Source organism: Echeneis naucrates, chromosome 17, assembly GCF_900963305.1.
Source record: "Echeneis naucrates chromosome 17, fEcheNa1.1, whole genome shotgun sequence".
NCBI classification, from domain to species: domain Eukaryota; kingdom Metazoa; phylum Chordata; class Actinopteri; order Carangiformes; family Echeneidae; genus Echeneis; species Echeneis naucrates.
This window is the reverse complement of record NC_042527.1, coordinates 14924925-14940382: the sequence shown is the minus strand read 5'-3', so window position 1 is coordinate 14940382 and position 15458 is coordinate 14924925. Positions and strand designations below refer to the sequence as shown.

The 15458-nt window shown below is 42.7% G+C and overlaps 1 protein-coding gene across 1 annotated transcript; it reads right to left on the bottom strand.

The window, feature by feature from the left end:
- Positions 1 to 9293: 9293 nt before the first annotated feature.
- gata6 (GATA binding protein 6) lies at positions 9294 to 14617 on the bottom strand. The gene is made up of 7 exons (XM_029524562.1): positions 14500 to 14617; positions 12928 to 13836; positions 12194 to 12366; positions 11289 to 11414; positions 11112 to 11199; positions 10890 to 10987; positions 9294 to 10456 (listed from the first exon to the last, which is right to left on the bottom strand). The coding sequence occupies exons 2-7, from the start codon at positions 13775 to 13777 to the stop codon at positions 10295 to 10297; spliced, it is 1497 nt and encodes a 498-aa protein (XP_029380422.1). The 5' UTR covers positions 13778 to 13836; positions 14500 to 14617; the 3' UTR covers positions 9294 to 10294.
- Positions 14618 to 15458: the final 841 nt, after the last annotated feature.

The window sequence follows — 15458 nt, the reverse complement described above, 5'->3', positions numbered from 1 at the left end:
CTTGACATTAAACAGAATACAATGCATTTTGTGATTATGGTCTTACCTACAGCCGTGCTTGTGCCTCTCTGAGATTATAATCGTGGTTTGAACATATTTGGTGAAACTAGGACGGGACAACACTGACGCTTTGCAGGTATATTGTTTATCTTGAATCGGGTTTGGCATGGTGGGAGTGTCTGAATAAAATTTAAAGGATGATTAACGTTTTTTCAGTTGGTCCTTCATACAATCCATTTGAGGGGTTTTGGAGCTTTTTCACCAAAACCACATTTATCAACTTTCGTGGTCAAAACAGGCGACATTAGGCTTCATCCCTGTAGGACCGATAGTGTCTGTCTGTAAATTAATGCACAAAGTTGAAATATATGTCATGAACAGACATTTGTGTGCTGTTCACATTGACGGGCTGACCAACTCACCGACCCCCGAGCCGACATTAACACCATTACAGCCATGCTGCTGGCTAAGGTTGTACAAGCACAAAAAGCCAAGAGCTCATTCTCAGGTCATTAACTCTACAGTGACACCCACTGAATCTGGTTGTACTGCTGAGTACTGCAACTGCAGCCAGCCCACTTTGATTTAATGTATTTAGGTCTAAATCACACGATAAGGCTGTTCGCTGTTCTGTGTGACAGAGACAGAGAGCAGAGTGACAGACGCTCCGCAGAGCCAAACAGTTCCATCCTCCTACGGTTAAAACAACAGCCTTTTCATAGGAGCTATCACACTATGACACATGGTCTGATTCAAGAGGACCGTATTTATTTTGGTATGGGCTACATTTCTTTCCTTAAGTAATGAATTAAGAAAACACAGGGCCTGGCGCTTGGACGTGGAGATGTGTGGGAGAGAGCTGCATGCACCGTCTCACTACGAACAAGAAAGGAATGGATGCGGTTACGGGTGGGTGGGAAGTATCCATGGATAGGAGTGTTCCCTCATCCTTTTATGCTCACATCCTTTCACCCCCCTCTTTTCTGAACTCATATTTTCAGTCCTCTGTTCAAGAGAGATGATCAGACCTTGGGAGGACTGAATGAAGTGGGTGAAGGAGAAAAATGGAGCTCAAAGGAGCAGGGGGATTTCTTCAGATGAGTCCAAAAGTCTTAATGGCAGAGAGAAGACAGCAACTGTGTGTCAATATATGAATCTCTGAGGGCGTTTGGTGCCTGAGTTTGTGTAATGTGTGTGTATGTGTGTGTTTGTGTTTGCACGTGCTAGGACATTGCCTAAGGTTGGTAATGGGTCAGCCAAAGAGATTCGTTAACAGCTCCCCCCTCTGCACACTCTCTAACAGAACACCTTCTGCAGAGGGGTTAAGCAAATGTTAGTGATGTGATAACCAGCCTGTTTATTGAGGGGCCTCTAGCGGGACAGCTAGTAGACTTTCCTGGGTTTCCTTTTGATGATATCATACGGCCAGTCCACCAAACCAGGCATCCTTTTACTCAAGATCAGCCCTCATATGTTGCCAAATTTGGAAGTATCACGATGAATAAACAGAAAAGTGTGACAATGTGAAAGCAGCCGTCAAAAGCCATTAAAATGCTAAAATTCTTTAGTGCAAAGCCTATTTTTATTTAATGTTTTTTAAGAAAAACACTGTCACAATTGATATAGAATGATTGTAACTCAGTCCTGGTCCACCCTGCCAAGTATGTCATAAGCCACCAGGTCGGTTTCCTTTGTATTTAGATTAACAAATTATAAGAGTATGTTTTCACTTTCTTCAGATTCCAAAGAATTACAGGAATTCAGCCACTTGAAGAACAATATACATGCTTAGCACATTTTTGATGCAATATTTTATGATTTATTACCCACTGGGAACAAAGTAGCGCTCTGCATGAACCTATTAGCCTGTTATCTTTTTCCATTTAAATATCTTTAGATGACTGGCTCTTTAAAGCAGTCGGTGCAATAGAAAAGACGTCCTCTTCTGTGGCTTCACAGAGCTCCTTTTTTTTTTAAAAACGGGAGGTTGGGATGTTATGTTAACCTACATTTACAGGTTGACTGTCGCCTAAAGGTAGATGGGGTCATATGCTGAGTGGGACTGACATAGGCAGTGTCAGTCCCACTCAGCATATCAAAACAAAAAATATATTCCCCAAGTTAACAAAGTAAATTTCAGATCATATCTCAACGACAAGCACTTGATTTAATTCTCATGTAAAAGAAAGGAGAAATTGAAATATTATTTATTTATGCTGTGTATCATGAACCGGCTAACACTTTATCAGAGAGTATCATATAGCTCACCTTTCACTTTTTGTGGAATAGTTTACACATTTTCATTCACACTAATGGGAAATGGGAAAAGGAAAAGGAATTCACATCTATGTGAGTTTTCAGACACTATGAAGTAACCTTGATACCAACCACAAAACTTTCCTTCTCTATCATTTAACGTCAATTCATCAGCATTGTGGCCAAATGCCCCTTTTTCAAAAACACTGCTGGAAAAGCTTTTATTTTCAAGAAATATTTTGCTTCCAGGAAGAAAATGTATCTGTGTGCAGTATAATAAAATACTGTACTGATATGATCTTCCAAGGACAGTTACAAAGTTTGGAATGCACAATATATGTTTGTGACACTGAGAATATTTGGTGAAGTTGTTCCCCTTCCTTTCTCTGATCTGACACAAAGATACAACCGAGCACAAAAGTTTGTTTTCACCTGCTGTGACAAATGAAAGAACCGGTCACTTCCCACTATTCTCAAATGAGAGAAAGTCTGTATTTATTTATTTTTTTACTCCAAATAACTTCCACGCTTTAAAATGTTCTATCCCTGGTTTTTGCATCTACATACATCTTCACTTTTCTCTCCTTTTTCCTGTTTTCCAGTGAAATCAGCAGAGGGTGAGGCCTAGAGGTGGGTCTCAGTTCAGAGTTTAAAAGGGCACCTCTGAAAAGTACTGGCAGGTATTCAACAAGCGCGGTGCATTTGTGATAACAGTATAGTTGACTTACAGTAGAGTGTAGTGAAAAGGGGGGGGGGGGTCAGAGTGAGATACGGAGTGTGTCTGCTGTCAAGGTCAGTTTGGAAGTTTGTGTGCAGCCTCCTTCACTGTTCTTTCGTGGCATGTTGCTCCAAACGGCAAACTGTGAAAGCATAATCCGTGGATGGCCAGTTCAATTGTGCAGTGTAAGTGAAAGCTTGACCTCGCAACCGCTTCGAGCGTCAATACTGCAGGAATTCACTGGAATTTTGTTTTTACAAATCAGGACAGGAAAGGGTAACAGTGGAGGCATAAATCAGGATTTTTTTTTTTCTCCCTCTTCAGAATAAGTGAGCACATGAGCGTAATAATAAACATCTCAGACAGAGATTGATGTCGGATGGTCCTGACTGAAGGCACGTAGTTACTAATCCATGCCCATCCCGGGCACCAAGGCTCCTCACAATTCCCACATTATTTGGAAGCAAAGCAGGAAGAAATGACAGACATAATTTCCCAGCGATCAAACGTTGTTGGTTCGTACATTAACAAGACTGATGCAATCTGTGGCGGGCACAAAATAATTGAATGTGCTGAAATTGGGAACTATTTTGAGGTATTTCCTCTCTTTAGAGCAGCAGGGCAGATTGGCTTCATTAAGAGGGGAAAAACAGGAAGTTTTAAAGTCACGTCTATAATTAATTGGATGCCTCAGCCAGAGGGTCTGCCTGGTCAAGGGAGCAGAGGCAAGGAAGTGGGTCTGTTGCTGTGCTCAGTCGCCGGGTTCACATCAGACTGAAAACAGATCATACTTCTGATGTTATTAAAACGAAAACTAAAGCATGCTAAATCGGACATTGACAGGAAATCGCTCAGTCCACATAAGATGCTGTTGGTTGTTGGTGGCCATGTTGGTCTGTCCCGCTGTGCGAGCAGCGACAAGTTCAAATAAAGACCGGTATCAAGTCAACGTGCCTCCTACATACTGTATGACTACTTGTGCAAACCTAACTTGTAGATAGCAACAATTTGAATACAAAATACAGATTTTGACTCAAGGACTCAAAGGTCAAAACGTCTGGGTTAGAAGAACGTCTGATAATGAAGGAAAACAGCTTGATTTTATTGCAGTAGACAAATAATATCAATAGTCAACAATAATGTTTATGAATCAGAAGAGCTCACGCTGCTAACAGTGAGCGTGCATGCAGATTAGCTCACTAGTGGCAGCATTTGCTCAAAAGATTTAAAAACTATGATGGCTGGTGAGTTTTTAAAAGCCAGAAGTATCTTCTGTTTGGGACCTGGTCATGCACTAGCCTGTTATTTATTTTAGATGCTCATTTGCTTATCAGGAGCTTTCACGAGAGGGTCACAGCAGAGAGCTGCCCAATCAGCAGACAGCCTCGAATTTCTCCTCCATTAGGCTGCTGCATCCTGCAATCTATCCCCCGTCCTCAAATACAGTGTACGGCTCTGCAGCTATCTTGAGCTCTAGATGAAAATTTATGACATTTCAAGACTTCACTGAACCAAATGGTGTTTACACAAGCATACCTCATTCTGAGAGAGTGCGGGCCCTGAAGTCTGAGAAGCTGCACTGCATTCTGAGTAGGAAGGGCTGTGGTTAAGTTCCATCAAAATTCATAGCCCACTGCTGACCCAAATGACTAAAGCACTGACTCTCCGTCAGTGACTGATACTGGCCAGGAAGGAATGGGTCCCTCCTCATCCAAGCCAAACACCGAGACAAAAAGCACAAACATGCAACATGCTGCACAAGAGCATGGAACTCTGACTCGCTATGTAGCCTTGTCGGATTCACACCAGCCTGAACAACAAAGATATCACGGAATGAGTGCTAAAATGTCACGAAAATAATAATATTCATGGGACATTTTAGATTTGTGCCACTTAATTTCCCAAAATGTGATCAACAAAGAATATTTCTCATCTATCTAAAACGTAACTCTGAACCCAATTTTGCCTGCAAGTCCTTCCACAATCATGATTGACTTGTGATCATACATCACTAGGAGGGAATGTGCTCTCCCTGTCAAGACAATGATTAGCATATTGCTTGTTGACATATGTTTAATTGATTAAAACAGGCCTGCTGTGATTTCACTATGTTTTGTTTTTAAAGGCCGGGGTTCTGACAGAAATACTCCGGGAAGTATTGCATTTGGCGGCGAGCTCAGGTTCCCATACGCGAGCGCGCTGAACTTAATTCAAAACGCCTTGGACCCAAGGCTGACTGTTGGGCTAGTAGGAGAGGACAGATAGCTGTAACCTTAAATTGAACTCACAGGAATCTCTGCATACTCCTTGGATCACCACAGCAGAAAATACTTACACGAGTTACATGATTTAGTGGCTGAGTTTCAAAGCCCAGACTCCTCTAGGCAGAGAGCCTGGTAATGAAATAGCTTTTCCATTAGAGATTAACAGAACTCTTGCATGGCAAAACTGGAAATCCATTGTCTATAACATGGATTGATTTGATAGTCAAATTGTGCCGGGCCTGTCACAGACATTGCATAAAATCTATTTATTCCTGCAAACACACATGGCATGAAAAGAGATGTTTTTCTAGTTGAGGGGGAGTTTACTGAAGAGCTGACCCATAAACCAGCCCAGAGAGGTGCAGGACATCAACTTCAGCCCTTCCTATGGCGTAACATTAAACATCCGTGTATTATTATTTTCAGGCATCCTTTTTGTTTTCACTCTCTGTGCCATTGCTGGCAGCTAACTTTGCCATGATAATGATATTTTCATCACATTTTTATTTTGCGACTCTCGCTCATCAGCCGATAAACACAGGAACTTTAAAAACTGGTGTTTGCTCGGGGCCTAAGTGGATGTTTGGCACGCCGCTCACAGCAGAAAAGTTCCCAGCGGCTTGTACCTCTAGGAGGAACAACAGGTTGAACAAACACAAAGCACGACCCACTTTTTTCACCGGCAGGACACACATTTAATCCCAACACGGTTTTATTTGTCTAGAATGTTTGCATGTTGGAGAAAGGCTTTACTTACTGAGCCTGCCATAGCAGGTGAATTAGAGATAAATTTCCATATATACACGTCTGTATAAGTTCTCTGCAGCATCTAGTCGCAATGCGCACAATATAAAATATAATATAAGGTATGATCGATAATCTGTGTGTTGCTGTCAGCAGAATATAAGCGGATGGTAAATACAGCTAACATATGGCCGGAGTGCAGAGAATAGAATAAGAAAAGTATGGGCACATATTGGGAATTTCTTTCTTTCACAAGGGAATTAAGAGTTTGAAGTCATCCAGTGTGCCATGTTTTCAGGTTTTTACTTTTAGCTTCCGGCTTCATTGCAGGTGAAAAGGTCATAAAGGAACTTTTCCTTTTTTCATCATAGCCCAGTTATTCCCCTTTGTCTTTTATCCACTTTCAACTTTCAATATTTCCTCCCATGACAACTTCCTGGCAACTTTCCTTCACACACAAGCATAGACACTCATATACACTCAGAGTTGGGCCAAACACTTGTGTCCCACCCGGGGATTTTCACTCAGCTCAAGAACAAGTGTCATTCTCTCCAACACCCTGCCTTCCCTGAACACACTCCCACTCTTTCTGGATTAAGTAACACTGACTATACATAGCTATACATCTATATATAAATACACATATGCTTCCTGTGAGTAAAGCTTATTCCGAGGGTGGAAGAGGGGCCTTTATTCTTTCCTGTGTAGTTGTGGATATTGTTACTAAAGAGAACTGAGAGGGTGAATAGGTTTCTATGATGAGATGGATAAATAACAGAATAATAATCCAGATCAATAGATGCTTTACATTAGAGAGCTTTTGATGGCAATCCAAAACTAAAAAGCTTCCACAGGCAGCACAACGATCATGTTTGTGAGTGTTTTTTTCTCTCAGAATGTGCCCCCGTGTCTGTCGAGGAAACCCAAAAGGGCTGAGTCAGAGATCCCATCTCTTCCGTAGGCAAGGCCAGCGGTACTCTCCTTTGAAACGCAACATGGAAAGATCAACAGGCATCTCCTGAGGGAGCCACTGGGCCATACTGTGCTGCGGCCCCATGGCCAAACAGCCCTGGGGCCTGTAGTCTACTGCTGCCGCTGTTGGGTTAGACTGCACTGTTTACTTTGGGAGGACTTTTAACCCTGCACAGCCATCAAGATCTCTGCATTCTCCCTCTTTCCCCTCTGTTCAACCTATAATCATTTATTTACTGAGAATCCATTTTTTGCCTTAAGACAGCGACTCTTGACACACATCATTCGTGCCTCCATCACTCCCGTAGATTAAAACTGTAAGATTGCGGTTTGCGTCACACGGTTTGCGGTTTGCGATGGTGTGACCCCTCAGCTTTCTGAGCATCTATCCAGATGAGAGCTCAGGGAGGATTTCTGCGCTTGTGTTTATATTTCCTCCCTCGCAGCACCACGGATACCAATCAGACAGTGCCAAGGTAGGACCACATCATAAATTAAGAAACCTATAAATATTTGCTCATGTTATGAGTTTAGCACTAGTTTGCATTTACATATCTGAAGGTGGTTTTGTAATTTATCTGCTTGGAGTCTCCAGAACTTAACAGCTGGTGGTCTCGGCCTACAAATTGGATTTTATATAAAACTTAACACGAAGTGACTGCATGCCAAACATCTCCACATAAGTAACACAAACACTGAAAAAAGTGGGATAAACAATCCTTGGCTGAAAACAAATTGTAGCAACTGTGCAATTCCAGCTGCGATCGTAAAAAGTGTGTCTGTCTGTTAGAAACAGAGCTTTAAAAAAAATAAAAAATAAAAATAAAAATCCAATAACAGTGTGTGTGTCCAAGCTGTGAATTTGGCTATTGTGCTGCGCAGGACATTCCTCCACACTCAATGAAGTCAGTTAAATCAATACAACAGAGTGCAGACAGATAACTCGAAGTCCAGGCATGAATTGTAACTATCTCTAAAGATCTTTTCGTGCGCTATTACTCACAGGCCATATTCGCTTAAGTACAGTAAACACTGTGACAGGTACTTTGAGCTGCTGGTTCAAGAGGACACACAGAGGAAAGGGGAATCGTGTTTCAAGCCTACCGGGGCTGGTAGGACAGAGCCAAGCACATAAGTAAAATTAGAAGTTGTCAGGAGGAATAAACTTTTTTTAATGACACATAAGCAGAATGTGGGATCACACCAGCAGGGAAAAAAAAACGCTGAAGACGTTTGATTTGATTTAGTGGGATGAGTGTCTTTCTAAAAAATTAAACATGAACAGCCTCAACCGAGAAATGCTTGTCTTGTATTAGTTGACGTTGACTTTTTTTTTTTTCCCCCCACTCATGCATGTTAGCTTTTTCTTGAATGTGGGAGAATTTCGTTTTTTAGAAAAGCTGCGATTGCCTCATAGAAAAATATTCCTGAGGAATATTAATGTTACGCAAGAATGCTGTTCTTTCCACAACTTTGAAAACACTGATGCTCTTTTCTTTTTCTTTTTTTAAACCACAGGGTGAATGTGAAATTCATTTGAAAGGCCACAACAATTTATTGGACTGAATTTAAATAAAAATAATTTCCCATGATGTTCCAGAAAAAAAAAAACAAACAAAAAAAAACAAAACAAAACAAAAAAAAAAAAACATGACGTTTACAAAAAATAAAAAATAAAATAAAATAAATAAGTCCAGAAGAAAGAATAAAATACCATTTTTCAGGTGAAGCAATTTGCTAAAGAAAAAAAAAAGATAAGAAAAAAAGAAATAACCCTCTTTATGCCAAGTTTCACATCTAACTTATTCGGTTTACTACATGTTTGAATTTCCCAGAGGCTGTCTGGTGGCCTGAAATGGCTTTTTGAGACTCCACTCACACAACAGCCGGAGGACATGGAGACACAGAAGGAACAGAATCAAACACACCTCAGATTCCGGTTCTGAATGCCCGCGTATTCTGCTGAGAATTCAAACTAATCAAATGATATAATATAAACTTCAGTATTTATTTTGGGTTCTTGTTCAGTTCAACACCTCGTCATGTTAAACTGGGCCATCACACGCCTTCTGATCCTCACTGGGTTTAGTCAGCCATCAAAGTAACATGAATTTGTTCTGAGCTGACCTCACTCTCCACTCACCAAATTTTTTGTATAAAAGTGATGCAACAATACAAGCTTGCGTGATGAAAGTTACACAGTTCATAGTGAGTCACGTAGTGCAGCCAGCATTTTTCTTTTGCAGTTTAAGTCTTGTAACATGAAGGTCAGCAGACTCACAGCCATTCAGGGTGTGCTTTGCTCAAACAAATCATGAGCTGCTTTATGTGTAAAACAGTTTAGTTTTTTTTTTTTTTTTTTTTTTTTTGTAGCTCTGCTTTAAGAGAAGTACCTTAATGCTACCCAACAGCTAACAAGGTTTCAGTATAATAAAATTAGTTGAGCTGATTATTTGCAATTTTCTTCGTAAATAATTAAACAAAAACACCTGATGACATACCCTGTTTGAACCAAACTATTATCAGTCAAATACAGTAAGAGCTTTCAGTGGAAAACATGTGCAGATTCAACACTATAGCATACTGCTAACAACAAGAAAAAATAAATCGGAAAGAAGACATCAGAATGGCTTAACTTCTACTCTATAGTGATATCTTTATTAACAATCATAGCCATGTTTTCAACAATGGAAGATTTATAAATATTTTGTTTCTTTTGATTCATAAAAGTTGTCTTGGCACTTATGGCATGATTCCAGTTGTGGAAAGAAGAAGGTAATCTAAACGTCCTTAAAGAGTATAGCGCCTTAGGAAGCGCCAGTATCCAATCAACAACTTTTTCTTCAGAGAGGAAATCCATTATGTACAAGATGTTTTCTTCAAAGAACCCAGATCTGGTTCTGTGCCATGGATGGGAGAGTATCGAGTGCACGCCAGGTCCAGAAACCATCCACATCAGGCCACCTGCTGATTGATCATCTGGCCTGGTGTTTCCATCTGTGTTTTATTTTATTTTTTACATTTTTTTAATTTTTAAACTTTTTTTGTTTTTTGGTATTTTCTGTGTGTGTGTGTGTGTGTGTGTGTGTGTGTGTTTTTTTTTTTTTTAAGGCAACAAGATCCCCACACCAATCTGGACACAAATCCCAGATATTCCAATCTCGGTTCAAGCTTGCAGCATGACCTAATGTGGTTTCGCCCTTCTGGTCTCCTCTGTCCGACTCTTCTTGCATCAGAGGAGGAGGAAGGAAACAAACTTTGCCCCCCAAATACTTCCACATCACACAGCATCCGGACGGTCAGGGCCTCAGATGCCCGTTCTCCCAAAAGATTTAATTGTTCAGGCTAAAGCCATGGGGCACCAGGGTTCCCCCCTCACTGAACCTACGTCTGATGGCTGGGTCAAGCCCACGCTGGTGTACAGGCCGTCCTGCGCCGAATACTTCACCGTCGTGCCTGAGCCTGTTCCCTCCCCCGAGCTGGACAGCACAGACGAACTGACCTGCAAGAAAATAAAGTAAATCAATGAATGCTTGAATCACCTGATTGTGTTTGAAAAACGACAATTTCTTCAAAACATATATATCTGACGCAATTAAGTGTGTGTTTTGCATTCCAAAAGTGGAAGGAGGGAGCGGGGGAGGGGGGGCACCGAAGCTCATTTTACTGTCATATTATGATCACACATTTGTCATCACCACAAAACATCACTCAGCCTGCATGTGACCAGTATAACACAACACCTGAGGTGACATCATGAACACAAGATCAACATCTAAAATATCTAAGGATGATGTTTTCAAATAATCAAGCTGACTATTTTAGGAAAAAGATCAAATTCCTGTGCCGTAACGCATAATTCATGTGATGGCTTGATTTCAAATGAAATAGGGGGGAAATTCGAATTTAATTTAGAAAACAAATCAAAGTCTTACCCCTGAGACTTGTCCAGAGGGAGAGCTGGTTTTGGAGCCTTCTTCCGAGTTGGATGAAGATGTGGATGTGGGAGTCATAGAGATAGAGTTGTTATTTCCTATAAAGAATATAGTGCAGTGTTGTTAAAACATCTTGTTTTGTTTTGTTTTGTTTTTTTTAAGGATCCAGGCATGCTAATATTCATTTACCACCTAATAAAATAAGAATGAACAGTGACTCACCAGAGGATCCCTTTGTTTTATTCAGTGTTTTCGGTTTTCTTTTTCTCGTCTGAATTCCCTCTTTCTTCATGGCGAGCGGCCGAGGTACCTGCAGGTTGGACCGTTTTGTATCATTTGCTATAAAATAATCTCTTCAATAAAAGCAGGTGTTGAATCACAAATGAACCCTCCACTCACCCCGTGTAATTTTGTGTAGAGCCCACAGGCGTTACACACCGGCTCCCCCTCGGCGTTTCTGCGCCACAGGGTGGTGGTGCTGGTCTGACAGTTGGCGCAGGACAGGCCGATTCTTCTGGACGTTGACTGGAGACAGAAACGGAGAGAAATCATTCAATCATTATATACTCTGATTACATTTTTTTTTTAAATTATATTTTTCGGTTTTTTTAGCTAGTTTTTTTTTTCTTATTAAGCTAAAAAAAAAAAAAAAAAAAAAACACTCAAAAAACGGTTTGAAAGTGAAAACCACACTGCACTAATTGAATTACTGTTCAGCCATTCATATCCTATTTCCTAAGAATAATACAGGTCCCATTATGATCCCCGGTTAAATGGTTTTGACGCACGGCTTCTTACAGGATGTTGATTTTTTTAAGGAGTCTATGGGTGACGTTTGATTTCCCAAGAAAAACTTTGCGTAATACTGCGCGCAATAGCACCAGGAAGAGAGTTATCCCCGTGTGGAGCAGATTGGATTAATCATCAGAAGAATAGAATTGACTGAGTGAGAGATTAAGTGCCCGATTAATTAGATTACGTGAGTAAATGGCCTGTGTGTGTGTGTGTGTGTGTGTGGCTTTCATCCTAATAAATCAATGCTTTTGTTTCAAATGATGAGAAACGTGCCAACGGGCCTTCCTCCTCCGATCCTGCATCAGCTTCATTTCTCTGATTGTTGGCTGCTGAGTTCTAATATTTCTATCCGTTTGAAGATGTGCCCTGTGACACACTTTACGCATTCCGTGCCATTGGTTACGACAAAGTGGCACAAGCGGACGCGATCCAAATCAATTCAGAGGCCTGATGTGTCTCCCGTTCACCGTTGTTTCTCGGCCATTAGGCAGCAGTGATTCCCGACTTACCGTCCGTTTCTGCGGCTTGATTAACGGCCTGCTCAGCCCGTTCATTTTGCTGTACAGGCCGCAGGCGTTGCAGAGAAAGTGGCCTGTGCCGTCGCGCCTCCACAGCGGCGTGGAGATGGAGCCGCAGTTGACGCACTCCCTGCCCTCCCCCATGTCGTCCAGAATATCTGAAACTAAAAAGAAAGACTTAGATCAACAGAGAGTTCAACTGTTACACATGAACACGTCCATTCAGGCTCAGGGCTTTTTTTTTTTTTTTAAACATTTTTAAAGAGTTTCTTAGACCAATGCTCGGTAGATTAAATGTGGTTCAGAGATTTAATCTGGTGAGACAATGATTAAAGTGGCACACTTTGTATCGTTATTATGATTTATAAGTCTAACAAGATTTCAGTATATTTGTACTTTTGTGAAAGGTGAATAAAATCTAATAGATTTTTTTTTTTTTACTTTATTTTCTGTCCTACATATTTTTGGATCCACGCACAGAAATAGGGCTCATTTTTCTCGCAGGAATGGCACACACAGGCTCCCTCAGGCCAAATCCAGCACAATTGTCAACATAGCAGCAATATTTTTGTGATACTTTAAACACAGTTTGGCTAAATTTGTGTAGGTATTTTGAGCTTCGTGGATTTTCCCTGCCCTGCCTGAGACATTTCAGTTTTGGGGCCCACATGTTTGATTAACGGACCTCATCAGTGAGGCAGTAAGAAGCCCGTCAGCCGTCCTACCTCCGTTTGGTCCCCGGATCAGAGGTGCCCCTCTGCTCTGTAAGGTGTGGAGCATGGTGTTGTCGAAAGGGCCCCCGGTCCAGGGGGAGGGCAGCTGGGACAGCTGCGGTGCCACATAAGGGGAGTAGGGACTCGGGTAAGTCCCGCTGATGGGCCGAGAGAGGCCGTATTGGTCTCTGGTGCTCACATTCAGCGTGTTACTGTAGCCGCTGTCTCTCGGCGTCCCGTTATTCATGGGCGGGCTCGGAGGATAGTGGAACCGGCTGGAGGTGTGCGGGCTCCCGGTGCTGTACGACGGGCTCTCCGGGGCGGACTGAGACCAGACCGAGTGGCTGGAGACGGCGTGGCTGGGCTGCGCGGAGCCGCTGGCCTGCAGGTACGAAAGGCTGGGGATCATGGGGCCCACCCGGGAGCTGGGCACGTACACGGGGGAGTTGGGGTTGGAGTGCATGTATCCGCCGGAGGAGGAATCATATCCAGTCTGGCTTTGGGCTGCGGCGATGGCGATTGTCTGGTACATGTCGGTCGGGTCCACCAGCAGGCTCGCCTTGTGCGCTCCGCTGGAGAAGACCAGTTTGCTGCCCTGGTCTAGATCCGTAAAGAGCGGGATGTCCTCGGCGGTGGTCAGGGTGTTGTTGTGGTGTCCGAAGTGAACGTAGGAGTGTAGCGACCGGCCGTCGGAGCGGCGGTGGCCCAGCGCGTCGAGCTCGCTTGGAGGGGTCCTCAGCTCCTCCGAGGCGGGACCGTCCCTCCTGCCGTCCCCGGGCAGGTAGGTCTGCTCAGCCGGCGACCCTGGGCTGCTGGATACTTCTCGCTTGACCATGGACCAGCTGTTTTCGCCCAGGTCCATCCAGGAGCACTTTCCATACACCGTAGGGGTTAATAAAAATGGTCAGGGAGTAGTCCACCCTGTGAACAATATGAGACAGTGAGTGTGTGTGTGTGTGTGTGTGTGTGTGGGGGGGGGGGGTTAGGAAATCAGGTGAAATACAAGCATGTGTCGTTTTTGCCAAGTGAGTTTAAAATGCCCCCAAAACATCTGAAGAGAAAGTTCAATATTCCGGAAAAGCGCAAATCCACCTCAGACCTTATAGAGCGCGTTTTCATCCTCGGAGCAGCCACAATGTTAAAAAAAAAAAAAAAAACAGAAAAGAAAAAGAAAAAAGAATGAAAAGAAACCGTGAATCTGGGTATCTGGGTATGAACTAACTTTGGATCATAACTCCAACGAACAGAGTCCGCACTGACTGCCACACTCCCATCATGAGTTCTTAAGAGGCATGGATCCATCCGTGTCAAATCTCTGTCCTCCCCCCCCCACACACACAAACACACACACACACACACACACACACAAACACACATAACAGATAGGAAACAAAACGCAATATGTCTTCACAGCAAACGAGATAACCGTTTGATAAGACCCGAAGCAGATAAGGGCCGAGAGGGCTGCAGCGATAAAACGATACCCAGAATTATGTCGGATCCAGCTGTTCCAGCCCAGCTGCTGGACGGAAGAAGGCTGAATTGGAGTCAAAGAGGAGACATTAGTCGCTTTCCAACACATACCTGCTAGTTGTGTGCCATAGGTCGCAGTCCTGAGGTCCGAACAGCGAACCGCAGCTTCTCCTGAAAGTCTTCTGGGAAGCGGCGCTGCGCTCTGACGGGGTTTATGAGAGGAGGCGCTTCGGCAGGCCGGCTGCTGGGAGGAGGACCAATCAACAGGACTGTGAGCTGCTGCAAACACGATGGGGGTGCCAGCCTGTGAACTCCTCCAATCAATCACAGGGACAAAACAGACTGAGAGACAGAGACAGAGAGAGGCTCGATCGGGGCTGAAAGTTATAATAACCTGAATATGAGATCATACTTAGTTTCCTGCAGCCCCGCCTCCTCTCAGCAGATTTACTTTCTGAATGATCAAATCTGATCCCTGATCACCTCATCACAAAGACTGCCGAGTTCAAACGGGCAAGGTGGCTCTGTGGAGTCACACATATTTTTTTTTTCCTTTTGGACTGTTAATTAATTTTGTTTTATTTCATCGTCTGAAATTGTTTTGGTTTCCTGACATCTGATTGAAGTCAAGGCCTACTTGAAATGTGTCATTTCACACAGTTCTTATTGGAGTAAAAATATGTGTATAGCTCATTCACTGCTGGCTGATAAGTGCAACATTTCAGATCTGAACGAATTTTCTTCATCAGTGTTCGAACTCATCACCAGCCACTGTTGCTGCTTAATTAAAGGAGTCTATAATATAAATCACTGAGCTACAATACGGTATTTTCTCAATGAAAAAAAAAAACAAACAAACATAAAAACAAACAAAAAAAAACCCCAAAACAAAACAAAACAATGGAGGCTTCATCAGTGATCATTCAAGACGCCGATGCACAGCTTTGATTCTTCTTCTTTGTTTATTCTCTGCACTCGTCAAAGTGCTCGATAAATCTCTTCCTAATTAGTTTATTTAAGTCAGACGCTCTCTTTCGGGGTTAAATGGCTTCGTGTGTGCCGCAGCACTA